The 19,220-nt window shown below is 37.7% G+C and overlaps 1 protein-coding gene across 3 annotated transcripts in view; it reads left to right on the top strand.

The window, feature by feature from the left end:
- Positions 1-18,720, top strand: part of ITGA1 (integrin subunit alpha 1) — a 182,045-nt gene extending 163,325 nt beyond the window's left edge. For 2 of the 3 annotated variants that reach the window (XM_019982758.2, XM_070774688.1), the window contains exons 27-29: positions 1,670-1,762; positions 5,168-5,284; positions 11,576-18,720. In XM_019982758.2, the coding sequence (XP_019838317.2) occupies positions 1,670-1,762; positions 5,168-5,284; positions 11,576-11,620 (255 nt within the window). In that variant the 3' untranslated portion in view covers positions 11,621-18,720. The remainder of the gene's footprint in view (positions 1-1,669; positions 1,763-5,167; positions 5,285-11,575) is intronic. The other variant, XM_070774687.1, reaches the window with a different exon arrangement.
- Positions 18,721-19,220: the final 500 nt, after the last annotated feature.

Here is a 19,220-nt window from a genome sequence, read left to right as displayed (position 1 = left end):
CATAGGTGTGAGTAGGGTATTAAAGTCTCCCACTATTATTGTGTTATTGTTAATGTCTCCTTTCATACTTGTTAGCATTTGTCTTACATACTGCGGTGCTCCCGTGTTGGGTGCATATATATTTATAATTGTTATATCTTCTTCTTGGATTGATCCTTTGATCATTATGTAGTGACCGTCTGTCTCTTTTCACAGCCTTTGTTTTAAAGTCTATTTTATCTGATATGAGTATTGCGACTCCTGCTTTCTTTTGGTCCCTATTTGCATGGAAAATCTTTTTCCAGCCCTTTACTTTCAGTCTGTATGTGTCCCCTGTTTTGAGGTGGGTCTCTTGTAGACAGCATATATAGGGGTCTTGTTTTTGTATCCATTCAGCCAGTCTTTGTCTTTTGGTTGGGGCATTCAACCCATTTACGTTTAAGGTAATTACTGATAAGTATGATCCCGTTGCCATTTACTTTATTGTTTTGGGTTCGAATTTATACACCATTTTTGTGTTTCCTGTCTAGAGAATATCCTTTAGTATTTGTTGGAGAGCTGGTTTGGTGGTGCTGAATTCTCTCAGCTTTTGCTTGTCTGTAAAGCTTTTGATTTGTTTTAATGAATTTGTGGGGGAGAAAGTGTTCTCCCCGTCCTACTCCTCCGCCATCTTAGCTCCTCCCCTATATATGCTTTTTTTAAGTTTCTCTTATTCTTTCCTTTGCACTTTCCTTAACACCTTAGAATTCAGTTAAGAAAGAATTGGGGAAGGCGAAGGTGGGATGATTTGAGAGAATAGCATTGAAACATGTATATTACCATATGTGAAATAGATCACCAGTGTAAGTTTGATGCGTGAAACAGGGCACTCAAAGCCAGTGCACTGGGGCAGCCCTGAAGGATGGGATGGGGAGGGAGGAGGGAGGGGGGTTCAGGATGGGAGACACATGTATACCCATGGCTGATTCATGTCAATGTATGGCAAAAACCACTACAATATTGTAAAGTAATTAGCCTCCAAATAAAATAAATAATTTTTTTTAAAAAAGAAACAAAGAGTCATAGAGAGACAATCCTTGACAGCATTAACAAAGATTAGAGCTAATGTATATTATAAATTTACTGCATTATGCTATCTATCTATTTTGGAGGACATTTTGACACTTAATAAAGTCAAATCCATCTGACAATTGGCCACTGTAAAACTTAATCCATTGTATTTTACATTATTTGTTTCTCTGTTAAAAGTATTTTGTTAATTATATGAAATTTCTATTTTTTAGATTTGATTATATTAAGTTGCTATTTTTAATAAATCATTATTGAATATTGGTAATTTCAATTTAATTCTAAACACATTTCTACATAAACCTCATTACCAGAGAGTAGCTATGCCATACCTAACTACATGAAAAGAGGGCAGGGTTTGGAGTTCATTTTGCAAAGGAAATATTTTAATAGAAACTGTGTTATTCAGAAAAATTCTTCATTCTGTAATAAGGATCTAAGTGAGAATCTGAGTGCAGAGAGGAAGGGTGGATACACAGCCATCACTTCCTACCACAAATGCCATCTGGATGTTATATGCTTCAATCTCAGAAAAATTGTAGTTTGAAAAACTGCTCTAAAACACGGCTAGCTCTCATTGTGACTAGCTCCTTATATTGAAAACAAATTGTTTGCTTTGCAGGCACATTTTTCCAGCTTAAATCTTACTGTAAGGGCAGAACTTCAGAGTGAAAATGCAACACTAGTTCTAAGTGCTGGCAATCAAAAAAGAGAGGTAAGTGTGACTCCACGTTTTGAAAACATTATACATTTCACTCCATTTGTGACGTAACATTCTATATTTGCTGATAGTCCCTAAAGCACTGACTAGAAGCGACTCAGCAGCAGCACCAGCACTGTTGTCAATGAGTGGCAGACACTTTCTGCTTCAGATTACATTTGATTAGCTTCAAGTGTGATTTCAGTCTCCTTTTTTGTGAGAAACTGGGAAAAACCATGATATTTACAATTAACATGCCATGTTTGACTTTATTACTTATAACCATCACAGGAAATTGATGTTTTTATTCTTACGTTGATAACATATGATGCATCTGTCATTTTCATCCTTAAAAACTAACATTACAAAATGCAGTTGACATCTGAAGAGCAGACTTGAAAAACAATTTCTTTCCAGAAAATGCCTTTACACTGAATAGGAATACTTGTAAATTTATTTTTAAATTTTCTTCATTTAGCCATTGGGAAATAACAAACAAAAAATGAAGTAATATTCCCTGACACAAATTCATGCTGGAGTTCTTCTTAAAAATAAAATGGTTTGTTTTTTTCTCTTTTGTCCTATTGTAAAATAAGGTCAAAACACCTGTTAAACATGTGGGCAGTTGAGCATAATTTCCCTATTTATCATGAGAGTTTAAATTTTTCATATGGACATCGTGAGTCATAAAATTATATTTGAAACTACCAAAAATTGAGAAGTTTTCATTTTTTATTTCAAATTAGTGTGTGTTAGTCACTCAGTCATGTTTGACTCTTTCTGACACCTTGGAATGTAGCCCACCAGGCTCCTCTGTCCATGGAATTCTCCAGGCAAGAATACTGGAGTGGGTTGCCATTTCCTTCTTCATCAAATTAGTATCTATTTAAAATAATTACAATGTCAGTGACTTCTGATAAGTATTTACCTTTAAAGAATATATGCATCATTTATCTAGATATAATGTTTACTTTATAAACAGCACTTTGCTTGATATATGAAAAGTTGTTCCACATGTAGAGAAACTAAAATTTTACCAGTAAGCACCAAAGAAAAAGTATATATTATATTGGAAAGGATTTGGAAAGAGTATGTTTGATTACTAAATACATTTTGTTTAAATTTTATAATTAGCTTTATTTTCCCTAAATGTTACTTAAATTTTCCCACAGAGCCATTTTTGCTATATTTTATTCTAAAGAAAAATTACACTTAAACTGTTAAAATTACTAAAAATTATCATTTCATAGTTGTATGATCTTGGAGAAGTCACTGATTGCATCCAGACTTCCATTTCTGTGCCTCTGAGTTCAGGGAATTATTTTAGATGTGCTTAAAGTCTGTCTTCAAAGGTCTGATTCCATGTATGTCTATATTCTTGCCAGCTCTGTCTTCTAGATGCATGAGCAGTGACCTACTCAGAGTCAAGTGAGGGATCTGGATCAGGTTCCACTCTATGCAAATATCTTCCCTGTTAGTTTTCTTTTTTACCTCTAATCTTCCCCTCAAGGTTAAGGAATGGAGATGTTCCCCATTAAAGGGAGATACAGAACCTTGAGGTATTATTGGTCATTGATAGCTACCCTAAGGAGAAGGCAATGGCAACCCACTCCAGTACTATTGCCTGGAAAATCCCATGGACGGAGGAGCCTGCTAGGCTGCAGTCCATGAGGTCGCTAAGAGTCGGACACAACTGAGCGACTTCACTTTCACTTTTCACTTTCATGCATTGGAGAAGGAAATGGCAACTCACTCCAGTGTTCTTGCCTGGAGAATCCCAGGGACAGGGGAGCCTGGTGGGCTGCCGTCTATGGGGTCGCACAGAGTCGGACATGACTGAAGTGACTTAGCAGCAGCAGCAGCTACCCTAAATTAGTTGGTTTTTTTTTTTTTTTCCCCTCAGAAACATAAGGGATAGGACACAGAGCAGACAAGCTTTATTGAGGGTTAGGTGCCACACTCAGAGAGCTTGATTAGCTGGAACACTAAAAACTGTCTCCTTGAAGTTTACTTCAGTTAAGATATACAGATGACACCACCTTTATGGCAGAAAGTGAAGAAGATTTAAAGAGCCTCTTGATGAAAGTGAAAGAGGAGAGTGAAAAAGTTGGCTTAAAGCTCAACATTCAGAAAATGAAGATCATGGCATCCAGTCCCATCACTTCTTGGCAAATAGATGGGGAAACAGTGGAAACGGTGGCTGACTTTATTTTGGGGGGCTCCAAAATCACTGCAGATGGTGATTGCAGCCATGAAATTAAAAGACGCTTACTCCTTGGAAGGAAAGTTATGATCAACCTAGACAGCATATTAAAAAGCAGAGACATTACTTTGTCAACAAAGGTCTGTCTAGTCAAGGCTATGGTTTTTCCAGTGGTCATGTATGGATGTGAGATTTGGACTATAAAGAAAGCTGAGTGCTGAAGAATTGATGCTTTTGAATTGTGGTGTTGGAGAAGACTCTTGAGAGTCCCTTGGACTGCAAGGAGATCCAATCAGTCCATCCTAAAGGAGACCAGTCCTGAGTGTTCATTGGAAGGACTGATGTTGAAGCTGAAACTCCAATACTTTGGCCACCTCATGCGAAGAGCTGACTCATTTCAAAAGACCCTGATGCTGGGAGGGATTGAGGGCAGGAGGAGAAGGGGATGACAGAGGATAAGATGGTTGGATGGCATCACCGACTCAATGGACATGGGCTTGGGTGGACTCCAGGAGTTGGTGATGGACAGGGAGGCCTGGCGTGCTGTGGTTCATGGGGTCACAAAGAGTCAGACACAACTGAGCGGCTGAACTGAACTGAAGATCTAATTTATAGACGCTAAGAGAATGTCAACTGGAATAGACAGTGTGGTATAATAAAAAATGCATTGAGGAAATGCATGCACAAATTTGTTCATCTGTACCCTTGAGATTTGTGCATCTTACTGTATGAAAATTATATCTCAATTTGTTAGCAAAAAATAAAGCATATTAGAATTAGAATTAAAGTTAGAATTAGAAGACTCCTTCAGGTTTATATGTCAACAACCTGTGACAACCTTCCAGTCTAAACTTAGGCTATTATGATAATGCACTGAAGGCTATGAATAAACCTTTAAAACATACAATACTACTCATTCTCCCTGAGTGAAATTCACCTCTACCCTTGAGAATTTTGATCATATGTAGTTTACTCGTTATGTATGAATTTCTGGAGGATAATATTGCAAAATTGTTTTGGTAATAATGAATATGACATGATTAGAGATTTAGAATAGATGAAGGGCCTTTTAAAATGTGAACTCATTATTTTCTCTGTATGTAGTAATGAGATTGAGTACACTCTTTGGTAGAAAATTATAGCCTGCAAGAACTCAGTGTACTGGAAGTTCTAAGGGGTGTTTATCAATGTTAACCATCTTGTTTAATCATTTTCAGCTTGCTATCCAAATATCCAAAGATGGGCTACCAGGCAGAGTGCCACTGTGGGTTATCCTGCTGAGTGCTTTTGCTGGATTATTGCTATTAATGTTGCTCATATTAGCACTGTGGAAGGTAAGAATCAGAGTTCCTTAGACTTTTCTACTTCAGTTGTCAACAGCATATTGGTGAAACAAATTATGACTTATCCATGCTTTGGGATATAGTATTGTGTAGCCATTAAAAACACTGAAATGATAACCAAGACAAAATTAAAAAGAAAAATATATATCTCAAATGCTGTACACAACTTGAAACCACTTTTGTACAAGAAAGAAATAGACATATCCCCAAATTATGGAAGATCTCTCTAGAGATTGGGATTATAGGGGACTTTCATTTGTCTATAACACTGGAAATTATAAATTAAGTGTGCATTATTTTTATAAGCAGAGAAGAATGAAAACTCCCTTTTATAGAAAAAAGAAAAGAATGCATTCCTATGTCAGTTTAAGAACATAGAAGCAACAGAATTATGGTTAAGATAAAGCCCTATCCTAATCACATATCTTTATGTATCTTAAAAATTAAATGCTCTTTAATATATAAAAATACCACATTTTATGCAATAGTTGCATGCCTGAGTGAGAAATGAGATATTTGTTCAATTAGTTGATGACACAGAAATCTTATACTTTTACACACTCCTGTTTCAAATCCTCCTGTAAAACTAACTTATTTTTTGTCTAGTCAATCTATATTTACATATCAACAGATGTTTATTTCCATATCAGTAGATGTTTTGCTTAAATTAAGATATGCAAAATCTTTCAATCTTTGTATCTTTTTCAAATTAAGCAGAAATGAAATGATAGCTTTTAGGATAAATTTAATAGAGAATAAAATCTCATAGAAAAGTTGAATTTAATGTTTTTCTAATGAAATATCAAACTGGCATTTATTCTAGCATTTATCACCCTATATTTTATTGTTTTGTTCAAAAGTAAAATTATCAATATGTTAAAAATAGAGATTGTGGCTACATATTCATTTTTGTGATAGCTGAGCAACAGAATTATCTTTTAATCAAATAGTTTAAATAGCAAATTTCTCTCCCATCAAATTACCACCTGCTACTACCCATTCTGACTTACCATAACTATCTTCCTCTTTTCAGGAGGTTATTCTCAGAGAAGATGAACACAGCTGTGTTAAAGATGTATGTCAGGAGCATTTAGTTTAGTAAATAGAATCCATAGCTTTTCTCCAGCAAAGTCTCCAGGACAGAATTCTCCACCATCTCAGACCTGCAGCTCTTCCTCCTGCTTTGCAGGGTATCCACGCTCTGTCTGTAATACCTGGCTTTGCCACACTGTGGTACCCAAGGCCTGGCTTAGCAGTGTCAAGGGTGTGCTTGGAACGTAGAAAATGGTTTCTTTGTTTGTAAGCACCTGTAATAGGACATTTTACTGGTGATTTCTTTCAGTATGGTCTTCTAAGCACAGCACTTGCTCATACAGTTTTAGGACACTGCTGCCAAGGGAAGAGGGAAGCCAGAGCTGATATCTGAGTAGTCTCTCTAGCTGCATACCTCTCCTTAAAGCTAACAAATAATTTTCAGCCCTGTTTCTTGGTCATCAGTCTGAAAAAAGCTGGAGAAGGAAATGGCAACCCACTCTAGTATTCTTGCCTGGAGAACTCCATGGACAGAGGAGCCTGGTGGGCTATAGTCCAGGGAGTCACAAAGGGTTGGACACAACTGAGCGACTAACACTGAAAAAAGCATAAGTGTAAAAGCAAACACCTTCTTCCATCCAGGATATGACTTGATGATATGTTCTGATGGCTTCTTAGATCTTCTTTTTAAGCCCAAAGGTTTTGCAGCCTTTGGACACTCCTGACCTGTAGGTTCAGTTAACTCAGTCACATCAGTGGGAATGCCAGTAATCAGAATGGTATTTCCACAGTAGAGGGGAGGCAAACTAGCACTTATTGAGTGTTTACTGTGTACCAGGAACCGTTTTCAGCTTTTCCACTTTGGATATTAACATCAACCCTATGAGAAAGACACTATTATGGACCTCATTTTGTAAGCAAAGAAGCTGAGGCATAGAAAAAAATATGTTTCCCAAAGTCACATGGGTTGTCAGTTTCAGAGTAGAGAATCATCTGGGCCATTTCACTTTTGTGTCAGCGCTATTAACCCCCTCACTCTATGGTCTCCCTTGCTTCTAGTTACTCTGTTTTCTTTACAGTCTTTTCAACTAAGTCTTTTAACTATATTTTATACTTGGGGACACTGAAGCAAATGGAAGTTAACCCCTCTAAGAGTTCTCATCTAGTAAGGGACTGGGTTGAAGCAATGCCTTTATCCAGTATAGTCCTCTGCTGCACTCTATGGGGCAAGCTCTTTGCTCTGGAGCTCCAGGCATTGGTTTTGCTCAAGAAGGTCATGAACTCCCTGAAATATATAAAAATTTTTGGTATTGGAGTGATTGTCCCTGGTTGGGTTCAACCTTTCAGCAGCTCTGTTATACTGGAAAGATTACTTGCCCTCCTCTTGCCTGAACCTCCCTGAAGCATTTGGTCTGCAGCAAGCTCAGAAAAGCTACCCTCATCCCCACACACCTTTTTAGACTAATTTTAGACTAGTGGAGCAGAAACCTCAGGACTAGTCTTTCTTCATTCTTCTTCCAAACCCCAACTGTGTGGGAGTTCATCAAAACTCTCAGTTTGAGATTTTGTGCAGGAAGCAGGTGAAAGATTCCTCCTGGAACTAGAATTTGATTTCAAAAGGCACAGTCTCTGTAACTTTATCTTCATAGCATGCATCGAAGAGATTAAGACTTGACAAAATCTTAGTAGGTGCTTACTATACTTAACCTTGATGGGCGAAGGCTTTAGAGGAGACAGGTTTAAATAGATTGGAAAGTATGTCCTGAAATCTGGTAACACCTGCTAAGGGAGAAACTCAGTCATCATAACCAAAAGGATAGAATGAGATGGTCCACAAAGGAACCCTGAGAAATCAGATTGCTCCTGTCTTAACTTGATCTTACACTGATGTCTAAAGAGCCACCCTTAATGATTTATTTACTAATCCTATAGCTTTGTTCCCTCATCCAATATGCACATTGTGAGGGGAGTGTGAGTGGGGGATAGTACTGCTATCTAGTAGCCTTTTATATGTTAATATAAACATTTTGATGATGGACAGGGAAGCCTGGTGTGCTGCAGTCCATTGGGTTGCGAAGAGTTGGACAGGACTGAGCGATTGAACTGATAAATGTTTTCATTCAACACTTATTCCATATTACAACCGTTGAGCACGTATTTCTGCCAGGGACTGTTTAATCAGACTTTTGCCACAGGGTTTTTAATTAGGGGGGAATACAAATAAGATCATTAAGTAAAAACAAACAGAAAAAGAAAGTGAAAACTATAAAGTAAGTTTGGGTACTAGAAACAAACTTAACTTGTTACAAATGTTAACTAGAATTGGCCCTGTCCAATTTGAAGCTATGAACATGTATCTTCCTAGTTTTCACTCTAATTACCCAACTTGCACTGAAAACCCAATGTTAATAGAATCAGTTGGGTGGAAAACTTTTGTTAACAGGAGTTAAGTTTTAAAACTAAGCTTTTAATGTATGAAAGCAAAGGAAGGTTGAAAAGAAGCAAAAAAAAAAAAAAAAAAACAACTTGAGAGGGAAGAAGAAAAGATCAGGAACTGGGCAGGGCAGGAAAGAGAAAAGTCATGATTCACCACCTGCTTTTGTGAGAGCTTTGTCTGATTTATTTTCGACTCAGGACATGCAGGTACAAGTTCAAAGGCTTAATGGTTTGTGAATCCAGAATGCATAGATTTGGCTCAGAGAAAAAGGCCTGATACATGTAGGAGAATTTGTATTCTAGGGAAGACACACATATTGTTTCTTCATGTTCATTTGTTCTATCGTCACCTCTTTTGTGATGTCCAGTTCAGTTCAGTTCAGTTGCTCAGTCGTGTCCAACTCTTTGCGACCCCATGAATCGCAGCATGCCAGGCCTCCCTGTCCATCACCAACTCCCGGAGTTCATTCAGACTCACGTCCATCGAGTCAGTGATGCCATCCAGCCATCTCATCCTCTGTCGGCCCCTTCTCCTCCTGCCCCCAATCCCTCCCAGCATCAGAGTCTTTTCCAATGAGTCAACTCTTCGCATGAAGTGGCCAAAGTACTGGAGTTTCAGCTTTAGCATCATTCCTTCCAAAGAAATCCCAGGGCTGATCTCCTTTAGAATGGACTGGTTGGATCTCCTTGCAGTCCAAGGGACTCGTGATGTCTACCACCAACTAAATTCTGGAGTGGAGGAAGACATAAAGCCCTGAGTAAAACTTCTCTAATTTAAAATTGCATACTTTTCACCATTTATGACCTTAGAAGTCTCAATTGTTTTATAATAATTAAGAAAAAATAGGATTCCCTTGCATAATTTACCACAACTTTATGATTAAAAGGGACCTTCCCTGGTAGCTCAGTCGATAAAGAATCTGCCTGCTGTACAGGAGACCCAGGTTTGATCCCTGGGTCAGGAAGATCCCCTGGAGAAGAAAATGGCAACCCATTCCAGTATCCTTGCCTGGAAAATCCCCTGGACAGAGGAGCCTGACAGGCTGCAGTCCATGGAGTCGCAGAGAGTCCGGCACGATTGAGCGACTAACACTTTCACTTTCTTTCATGATTAAAATGACATGAAGGTGCCACATAAAGAATTAACTCACGGTCTTTGCTTGAACTATTAAAATCCACTCTCAAATTTTTTAAAAGAATACAGATTTAAAAGAATATTTCTCAAGGACCTTTAAAAAAATTTTTTTTTAATACCCATGTTAGATTAGAATATTGCAAAGGTTCCTTCCAGCTCCTATCCTTTTTTTTTAACGTAACAACATAATGGGCACAGTCATGTCTGACGCTTTGCAACCTCATGGACTGTAGCCTGCCAGGCTCCTCTGTCCATGGATTTTCCAGGCAAGAATATTGGAGTGGGTTGCCATTTCCTTCTCCAGGAAATCTACCCAATCTAAGGATCCAACCCTCATCTCTAACATCTTCTGCATTGGCAGGCAGATTCTTTATCCTTTTTTTAAAATTATTATTCTATATAATTGGAAATAATAAAGCACTTGTAATTTTTATCACAATGCATCATGAAAAGTGATCCACGTTCATCACTACGTGGAATTTTTCATATGTTCAATTACTTCATTTTCATATCCAAATGATACAGGGTGTTTTCAAGAGTCTTTTTATGTCAAGCCTACATAGATGGATGTGCTAATACATTTAAAGTTAATCCAGGGCTTCCTTTGTGGCTCAGTGGTAAAAAGTCTGCCTGCCAGTGCAGGAGACATGTGTTCAATCCCTGGTCCAGGAAGAACTCACATGCTGTGGAGCAACTAAGTCCATGTGCCACAAATTCTAAGCCGGTGCTACGCAGGAACCACAGCTGCTGCGCCCATGCGCAGCAACTCCCGGAGCCCACTCCACAACAGGACAAGGCACCACAAGGAGAAGCGGAAGCACCACAACGAAGAGTAGCCCCCGCTCACCGCAACTAGAGCAAAGCCCGCGCAGCAACGAAGACCCAGCACAGCAGAGCCAAAAATAAAAATATATCTTTTTAAAGTTAACCCAGACAACTCAGAAATCTCCCCAACCTCCTAGCCATAGTGTACCTACCAGATTCACCATCATCTCTAATGACCTCAATTTATGACCATTGATTATTCGATGGAAATTTCTCTGACATGTGCTTAAAAAAGAAAGATGATGGCAAAGTAGAGACAGGGCTGGATAACTACAGTTTACGTGTTTCCCAAAATATTTTTCCAGAGCCCTTTAAGTTAGTTTGCTACATAGATTAGTTTTTTTTTTTTTTTTTAATCTGTTCTTCTGTATCATCTAATCTACTAGGGGGGGTTGTTTGTGGGTTTTTTTTTTTTTTCAATTTTATTTATTTATTTTGGCTGCACTGGGTCTTGGTTGCAACGCACAGGCTTCTCGCTCTGGTGGCTCCCCTGTTGCAGAGCACAGGCTCTAGGCCTGCAGGCTTCATTAGCTGCATCAGTCAAGCCCAGTAGTTGTGGCACAGGGGCTTAGTCTCACTGAGGCATGTGGAATCCTCCCAGACCAGGGATCGAACTCAACTCTCCTGCATTGGCAGGCGGATTCTCAACCACTGGACCACCAGGGAAGTCCAATAACTGTCATTTCTTGACGTTCAATATTATCTAATAGGTCAGTTGAAAAGAATACCTCTTGATTATTTTATTTGTATGCCCACAATTGCTAACATTTTACTAAGCTAAATTTTATCTGAGATTAATATTTATTACCTAAATTCAAATAACTAATTGTGTTATGTTTCATATTTTCTCTAAGATTGGATTCTTCAAAAGACCACTAAAGAAGAAAATGGAGAAATGAAATATTGGGAAGAGAAGAAATAATTATTCAATAATCCTCAGGTTTGCCTCAAATATGTGACAAGAAATTAATAAACGCAATCAAAGACATAGTCACATAACGTTATGTAATCCATCAGGGATTAGTCACTTAGAAAATAACAGATCAAGCAAGATCCAAAAACAGTACCGTAAAGATATATTTTATAAAATGTTGAAAAATATTTTTAAATAATTACTCATTTTTGTTGAGTAAGCAAAATTACAAAGTGTTTTGAAGATGAAAAATAACCTGTACAAATATGTTTATATATTAAATTACCAAAGTATTTAAGGAATACAGAAAAAGATTTTTATGATCATTGAAATATTTACTTTCAAAATAGTATAAATTAAGCTTTTTCCATTGATTCCTGATGGATATCCACATTCAGCATGATAGTCAACATTTGTAAATGCAAAGAAAGGAATTTTACCTGAAAAAGATCACTTCCCCCCATTTAAATGAGAAAAATTTTCCTATATACAGTATAGACTGAAAATAGAATCAAATCACAGAGAATACAGTCAGCATCTTTGTGTTGGGTTCTGTACTTGGAAAATTTTCTTTTCCAAAGTGTTTGTAAAATAGTACAATTGAGCTGAAATTTTATCTAGGAGAGAAAATCAAGAAAGACTTTTGAAAAGCAAGTGCACTGAATGGATTAATTTAAGCTTTTATATAACACAGTTTTGATATTGAACTCTGAAACTCAAAACTCTTTTATACTAAAAATAACAGCAGTTTTATGTGACATAGCACTGATTTGTCGTGAAAAATCATGTGTGCGGTATATGCAAAAATGATTTCTGATAATGTTGATGGATGCTGCAGAAATGCTGGTCATCTTTTCTGGGCAACTTTTGAACATGAAGGGTCCCAGGATGTAACCCAAAGTAAGAGTTGATTCAACTCTTTGGTACATGGTTCATTCAAACCCTCAAGCTGTGAGAGTATGTTTATTTTTAATCTTTGTAAAGGTATTTAATTTTCCAAACACAATTCTTTTTATGAAAAGGCAGTATTTCATTTCAGTATTGCATTTTACCAACAAGCCACTGCTTTTGTGAGTGTGGCATATCAATATTTAAATATATCTCCAGAAATGCATTTTAAAGAATTTCAAGTTTGAAACCTCACACCAACAGAAAGACATCACACTTTTGTATGAGCTTCTTTGTTCTTGAAGTAATCATTATGGTGCATCGGACTCTACTGTAGCATAAGTTCCTAGGTTGCTCCATTTCTTGGAAAAAACAACAACAAATGAATGAATGTATGTGTGAACTACTGCTGTAAAATTGGCTGCTACTTCTGCAGCAACTCCATCTCTCTACCTGATTGACTGTCACAAGATCAGAATCCATACTCATCTAGAAAATCCTGGGCTCTACTTTTCTCATAAAGCAGCAAATCAATGGAAAATAATCAAATGCCACGGATTTCTTTTTTAAAAACTAATTTCCAGGGAATTATCTGTGGACTCAGAGGCAGCCTACCCCATGGCTCTCTACGTCTGCATCTAAAATCCTGATGGTCAAAGACAGGCACCTGGGGAGTGCTGAGGACATCAGTGGCTAAAAGAAAGTCTGTCTCTCCAGAGATTTCGTATCCTCTTGCTGGCCTGTCATTTGTTCAGAAATGTCCCGTATTAGAATTTTCTTCATTCCCACCACCTGTGTCCAGGTTCCAAAATCATTCTTTCCACCTGTCATTTGCCTGCTCAACGAAGCATCTCTCGTATTCGGGGTCATCACGGTGCACACCCCCAGTGCACAGCCTGCTTAGCAGCTCTGCTCCAAGCTCAGCACATTCTTTGAAATAAATCTGATAGATAAAATTTTTTTTAATTCACACTTGTTCTCTGACTCCTAGATAAGGCATTCACTGAACCAGGAGTATGCAGATTTCAACTAAATATATTGTTAACCCAAAGGGGAAAAATAGAAAAGATGACATTTTTAACATATTAGAAAAGAGGGGAAGAGGTATTTGGCCAGATCAAAGAGCTACTTACAAGCTCTACACAGTTTTCAACATAAGTCATTCATGGTTTTTAAGTAAACGGTTAAATGAGCCAGATATCCTGTTTCCCTAATATTGTAATCTTTTGAGGCTTATGTGTGTATGTGTCTATGCATCTGTGCACGTAGGTGTATAAACACACACGCATGCACACACACACACACGCATGCATGCATGCCCAGACACAGGTTGAAGAAAAAATACCTCAACACCAAGTGACAGTTTACAAGAAATAAACACACAAAAGCTATACCACAAGAAAAGTTTGATTCACCCTCTTTGCATATTCTTTTCACTTTCTTTAATATTTAACTTTAGCATATAGTTATGTAATATCTAGATATCATGAATGTAGAAGTTGGGCTAAAATAATGTCAGCAGTTATCCCAAATTAGCTTTGTACAGATGTCCTAAAACATAATCAATGATTAGGAAATATATAAAACTCTATTATTTTAAAACATTTAATAAGAAAAGTGATACAATTATGAACTTTTATTGGTTAAATTAAATTGCAAAAAATATTTCTTTTTTTAACTTTGATATGTTTAAAAATTAATTGTTGCTTTTGCTATAGACTGAACTATGTAAGAAGTCCCTTTCCATACCAAACCTATAATGGTATACTGGTAAATTATTTAACAGCTGACTTTCCTGGAGGGAAAAAAAAAAAATCCCTGATTTGTGTTATTAGCCAGTTTTCATGATCTAAATTGTTTTGTCATGGCCATTTTCAAGCTACTAACATAACCCTAACCAGCTTGTAGAACTCCTGAAAATATATTTGTCAGTTCTCCTGTATCAGTATGAGCTGGCTTCAGCACACCATTGAGATAGACTGCGTGTGTGCTAAGTCTCTTAGTCATGTCTGACTCTTTGCAACCCTCTGGATTGTAGCCTGCCAGGCTCCTCTGTCCATGGGCTTCTCCAGGCAAGAATACTGGAGTGGGTTGCCATTTCCTTCTCCAGGGGATCTTCCCAACCCAGATTAGATGATAATGATATAAATAGATGATAGATGGATATGATAGATAAATAAAAATATAGCATGTATATATATACATACATAAACATGCACAATACAATCAGATTTCAGATTATTCTTAAAATGCTACCCTCAAGCCCACTAGACAAAGTGCTCACAGTTTCCCATTTTTCCATCTTAATTTCTAACATTGTAATCTTCCTTTAATATTAATAAAATGATACAAACTTGCTGGAAAAGGAAGGAGTTGAAAGTAAAAATGTATATAATTTTGAAGAAATGAAATGAAAATCAGACCTACACAGCCGCAAAGAAGCTGTTTCACTTTCTCTAGGAATCCAGAGCCCTGGAGCCATACCATGAAAGGTCATTCTCTGTAAATATTTGTAATTTCTATGATTCAGTTTGAACTTCAGTGATCCAATTTATTCAGTTATTTTCTCCAAGCCCTAGATTCTCGGGCAATTTAATCTTTGAATATTTTCTGTGTCATAACTGTGTTTGAAATGAGGCTTGTGGGAGGACATACTTTTATTAAATTTGATGTTTATTCAACCATAGTAATTTATAATTTTACCTTTTATAAAACCAATACCTAAGCTTAATTGGGGGAGAAGGCAATGGCAACCCACTCCAGTACTCTTGCCTGGGAAATCCCTTGGACAGAGGAGCCTGGTAGGCTGCAGTCCATGGGGTCGCGAAGGTCGGACACGACTGAGTGACTTCCCTTTCACTTTTCACTTTCATGCATTGGAGAAGGAAATGGCAACCTACTCCAGTGTTCTTGCCTGGAGAATCCCAGGGATGGCGGAGCCTGGTGGGCTGCCATCTATGGGGTCGCACGGAGTTGGACACGACTGAAGCGACTTAGCAGCAGCAGCAGCAAGCTTAATTGGGAAACAAATATTTGCACCAAAGCAAGAGGTGGTTGCAGAATGCTTGAGTAAAGTTGGATGGGAGGAGAGGCTGAGAGAAGAGCTGGTGTGTTCTCTGCAGGTGGCCCCAGAAGGATCACAGTTTGCAGTGTGTGCCCGCTGGCATCTGTTCACTGCGCTTTCCTACCGGATATCCTCTCGGTCAAACATGTTGTAATCTGCTCCTTGTGAATGAACTGTCTTTTCTTTGCACAACACTGAGAAAACTAGGGAAGACTCAGGCTCAGAGCATGGTTCCTGTGTCCAGGATAGTCACAGTATTGTTCAAATAAAGAAGCTTCCTGGCAAGTCAGTCTTTTAGAACTAGTATCCTATGTATCCTTCGTTGATTTTCAACACTTCTGAAGTCTCCCTCTATTAGTCTTCTCCCCAAGGGACACTTATGAGAAGACTCCTGGAGAAAAATCTGTTTAAAATATGTGCTCTGTTTGCTGTGAATTCCAGCTGCTGTGACTTGATCACTTACACAGGATGTCAGTTCTCCCTTCTTCTGTAGCAATCTAAAGGGTTGGTACAGTAAATGGAATAAGGGCAAGATGAAAGGCACTTCAGAGATGGAGCATCTTTAAGGAATTTACAAACCATTATTGGGACACTATCAGCAGTGTGGGGCTGACAGGATTTAGCCCTTCCATGGGTCTCCATCAGCACCCCCTAGTCCCCATCCTCATCCATGGAAATTACAATATAAACTAAAATCAAAAAGAGGAGCTTTAAAATCCTCAAAATGATGCTACTACTTTTTAATTAAAATATACAAGTTAACTGTAAACAGCAGGCATTTTCATGCAAACACAACTTTAAGGTGAATCCACTGGGCAACAGGATTCTAATCAGTTTGCTGTCCCTGATCACTTCCTACCCAGAAATTCTGAAACCACCACTGGAAATGAACTCTGCATTCCAGAAGGCTGAAGGCTGCCATTTCTGAATGGGAGCACTGTTGTGCAACATCTTAAGAACAACAGTAAAAAAAAAGTTAAAATCTAACATTGTAATCTGGTGAAAGAGTCAGTATTTTTGATCCTCAATTTAAAATTTAACCTTGAATTTAGCAATTCCAAGCAACAGCCTTTGACCATCAACCTTGAGGAAAAGTACAGGTGTGTGTGGAGGCTTTTCAGTCCCCAGCCCATTGTCCCCACAACATGTGGTCCCCAGGACATCCAGTTCTTAAACCTGAGCTCCCAAACCCACTATTTCCCAGGATCAACCCTCCCACAACAAATACACTCTTAAGCACATGCTGAAGTTTTACCAGTCCAAAAATATATTAATACAAGAATGAGTTATCACTTCTAATGTTGGGCTCTTTGCTTTGAGATCAGCTTTTTCTTTCCTTTCAAAATACATTAAAGCCTTTCTCCCATATCTGTTAAGTTCAGAACATTATACAGGACTTCCTTGCATTTCCTCTCATTGCAGGGTAGAGAATTTCAATGTCATGCCGACTGGGCAGTAGGACCCAGGGGCCATTTTCAGGATCTCTCTGCTTTCTGCCCTCCAATAGGCTTCTTCTCTTCTCATCTGTACAGTGGGGATGTTTGGTTTTAATCTGGGTCTTCTTGGCAAGGCCATCTGAAGCCTGGTGCCCCTTGCAAGGCCTTGAGGGTTGGATGTTCCTTCTTGGTGAATTGAGTCTTGGAAATCCTTTAATTATCTGACACCATGGAAATCATGGCAATACTGGGCGGATACCAGGGACACTCATAACTATGATTGTGTTTGATGTTACCATATTTCAAATTACATCTTGATGAAAAAAGAGTAAGTCTGGAATTTCAGGAGCTTTTGTGCAAGAGACTGAGACTCCACATTTAATCTTTTATTTCAGTTTGATCTATGCAGAGACTGGGAACCAAACTTTTTAAAGAAATATTCCAAATGAAGAATGAAAGCCAGAATTCAACAGTCCCCTACTGACAGTCCCTGTCCCCAACTCTGTATTTCAGGAGATGGAAAGAGGATTGGATGGGGAACAGGGAGTGGTATAATTGTTTCTTTCTGCTACAGAGTAGCCAAGCAGTAGGGAGTCACCACACAGACACTGATGGTGACTTTCTGAGAGGTCTTAGCATCACTGGCGCAACGACAGGTGACAATCTTCCTGCCGTGTCCCTGAGACATCTTGCATTTTGAGAGACAGAAAAAAAATGTGGGGGAGGGGCTGAAGCTATTTATCTTTTATGTACACACCATTACTCCTCAAAATACTGTAAGCATTTTTAGCCCACATTATACCTGGCCACAATACTAACAAATGTACTTCACACAAGTAAATTGTTGATTAAATAAGAGTAAAAGTATATTCTTACCTGTCTGTTAAGTAGGGTTAATTTCCTGAAGTTTAACATGCTTTGGCTCAAATAAAAACAATCATTTGAAGCAGCAACAGCTCAGATCTTCTTCATTCTAGAACCATTTCACACAGTACATCCCGATACTTGGTGTTTAATTGAGAGACACCCCTGCCTTTATTCAAGACGTAACAGCCACCCTCTGTGTTCCTTAGGAGGAACACTGGCCTGAAGGGAGAATGGTGTACTGCATGTTACTAGTGTCCGGTTGTAAAATTGTTAACAGATAGTGTAAAAAAAAGTGTCCATTTTATTAAAAAGAAAAACATTGTATATAATAACTATTGCCCTGAAACATGTATCATACTCACTCTAATAAACTTTTCTGCATGGTCTAACATAAAGTATATTCACTGCTTGTCTATTTACCTCAGAATAAACTCATTAAAATGAACAGCTCAAGGGTGCGTGCATTTCTACATGGCTTTTATTGGACCGACTTGTTAGAAGAAAATATTTTGATTGCATTCAAGAACAAAGAAGCACTAAATCTCTTGATTCTAGTCATTTATTAAGTGCCTGATTTCAACACATGTTAAAAAAGAAATTGGTTATCAGGTAACAATGATTTAAGATGACATAATTAGAAATAGCTGAGGAAGCAAAAAACTATTTTGAATATCCTATATATGGTGCATCCTGTACACTGATTTGAGGTCAGAAGTTTGGTATTTTTGTATAATTCTATCTTATCTTGTACATCAGCTGTGTATTTTACGTCAAGGTAAATGAGCATCCTGTCTTATATGTTAATAAAAAAAATGACTCTTTCAAGAAAAATGTGACTGCTGTGATTTTAAGTACACGAATTTTGTCCAAGATTAGTATTTCTTCCAGAGCACCAACCTTTTTTTTTTAGCTCCTTGGTAGGTTTCCACTTTAATGCTTCTAAACGGAAAAAACAAAAAGCAAATGCAGTCTGTCTGTGGTGTTTCCTGTACACAATATAGCAATGAGATTAGTGTTTTGCAAACTTGAGACAAAAACCTCAGAATCCATTATTACTACATATCTTCTCCTAATGAGATGTTTTAATAATAAATTATCTGCTGCATAATAATAGATTGGACCACATAGTATAAAACCAAAAAAAACTAAGTGAAAAAGTTATTTTCTCTATTCAGCCTATAGGTTAAAGAAATAATTTCATATATAAGGGCTAGAAGTAAATGCTGGAAGAAGTTTAATAACATGTGTTTATCTTACAAAAGATTATATCCTCAAACTACGCAGTAGAGTGAGTGAAGGAGAGATTTTTATGGAAGAAAAAGACTGACTTA

The sequence above is a fragment of the Bos indicus genome, chromosome 20 (genome assembly GCF_029378745.1).
Source record: "Bos indicus isolate NIAB-ARS_2022 breed Sahiwal x Tharparkar chromosome 20, NIAB-ARS_B.indTharparkar_mat_pri_1.0, whole genome shotgun sequence".
In the NCBI taxonomy this organism is placed as follows: Eukaryota; Metazoa; Chordata; class Mammalia; order Artiodactyla; family Bovidae; genus Bos; species Bos indicus.
Note: the sequence above shows the minus strand (reverse complement) of the source record. Positions and strands in the feature narration are given on the sequence as shown.